The sequence below is a fragment of the Grammomys surdaster genome, unplaced genomic scaffold (genome assembly GCF_004785775.1).
Source record: "Grammomys surdaster isolate TR1022 unplaced genomic scaffold, NIH_TR_1.0 126059, whole genome shotgun sequence".
In the NCBI taxonomy this organism is placed as follows: domain Eukaryota; kingdom Metazoa; phylum Chordata; class Mammalia; order Rodentia; family Muridae; genus Grammomys; species Grammomys surdaster.
In genome coordinates, this window is record NW_021620869.1 from 2,855,967 (window position 1) to 2,857,701 (window position 1,735).

At 48.4% G+C, this 1,735-nt stretch overlaps 1 protein-coding gene across 1 annotated transcript; it reads left to right on the forward strand.

The window, feature by feature from the left end:
• Window positions 1-467: 467 nt before the first annotated feature.
• LOC114610790 (olfactory receptor 6B2) lies at window positions 468-1,406 on the forward strand. Its single transcript, XM_028755407.1, has one exon. It carries the CDS (start codon window positions 468-470, stop codon window positions 1,404-1,406), a length of 939 nt encoding a protein of 312 aa, XP_028611240.1.
• The last annotated feature ends 329 nt before the right edge of the window (window positions 1,407-1,735 follow it).

Genomic DNA, 1,735 nt, shown 5'->3' on the forward strand with positions numbered 1-1,735 from the left:
ATGATACAAAAAACAGAGCAGAGCAAACACTACTTTGGTACCTCTGATTCAAGGGAAAATATATAAACTAAGTATTATCATGTCTGCCATGATTGAACAGGGGGTGGGTGCTGATAGTGGCTGGAAAACCTAAGCATCCCCTTCCTAGAATATAAAACCCAACCCAGCAAGACAACTAAGAAACCCATTTCAGATTCCAGCTACTCTCCTCGTGGGCCACTGTAGGTTCCCTATGTCTTAAATCAACAGTTCCCCTTATACGTCCTCTCTTCAGTAGGCACCCAAATACAAGTGCACAAGTCTTCCCAGTTAAAGACCTGGCAGAATAAATTCCTGTCCTTGCTGCTTACAGGAACCAGGAGTGCTGTCTGTCTTCCAGTTGAGGTCCCCAGCTGGCTCCCTGTCCTCCCATCATCTGGTGCTTGCCCCTTCCTATTGGCCTCTTGATCTTTTGCAGGTGCATAGGGATGAGGGGAGAGAACATCACCAAGGTCAGCACGTTCATCCTGCTGGGCTTCCCCACAGCCCCTGAGCTGCAGTACCTGCTCTTTCTCCTCTTCCTGCTTGCCTACCTCTTTGTGCTGGTGGAGAACCTGGCCATCATCCTCACTGTCTGGAGCAGCACCTCCCTCCACAGACCCATGTACTACTTCTTGGGCTCCTTGTCCTTCCTAGAGATCTGGTATGTGTCAGACATCATCCCCAAGATGCTGGATGGCTTCCTCTTACAGAGGAAACGCATCTCGTTCATTGGATGCATGACTCAGCTCTACTTCTTCAGCTCCCTGGTGTGTACAGAGTGTGTACTCCTGGCTTCCATGGCCTATGACCGCTATGTGGCCATCTGCCACCCCTTGAGGTACCAAGTCATCATGACCACCGGGCTGTGTGTCCAGCTCGTGGCCTTCTCTTTTGCTAGTGGCTTCACCATCTCTGTGATCAAGGTCTGCTTTATCTCCAGTGCCACCTTCTGTGGCTCCAATGTCTTGAACCACTTCTTCTGTGACATCTCCCCCATCCTCAAGCTGGCCTGCACTGACTTCTCTACTGCAGAGCTGGTGGACTTCATCTTGGCCTTCATCATCCTGGTGTTCCCTCTCTTGGCCACCATTCTCTCCTATGGCCACATCACCCTGGCTGTGCTGCGCATCCCTTCAGCCACAGGTCGGTGGAGAGCCTTCTCCACCTGTGCCTCTCACCTCACTGTGGTCACCTTCTTTTACATGGCCATGATCTTCATGTATGTGAGACCCCAGGCCATTGATACCCGGAGCTCCAACAAGCTCATCTCTGCTGTGTACACTGTCCTCACTCCCATGATGAATCCTTTGATCTACTGTCTGAGGAATACTGAATTTAAGGATGCTGTGAGAAGAACTTTGGGATTGGGAAATACTCGTCAGTAGATATCAAGTATTCTCAAGAGTAACTCAAACAAAACCTCTTAAACCGCCCAATTCTATTTAACATTTTAATGAAATTCAACAAACCTGTAAAACTACCTACAGTAATGAACTTTCATTCAAATATGTTTTCTGAGTGTGGACTCAGGGAACTAGCTCCCAGGTAGATCAAGCATTAGAGTCTATGCCCAGTAACCCTCTCTGCCTCAAGAGGACCACTATGCTGATTTCTAACGCCACAGAGTAACTTGAGTGTGTTGAGTTTCATTAATGTAATCAGGAAGCACTTAGACTTTCATGTTCTGCTTTGGCTCAGCAGTGTTTCTGGGTGT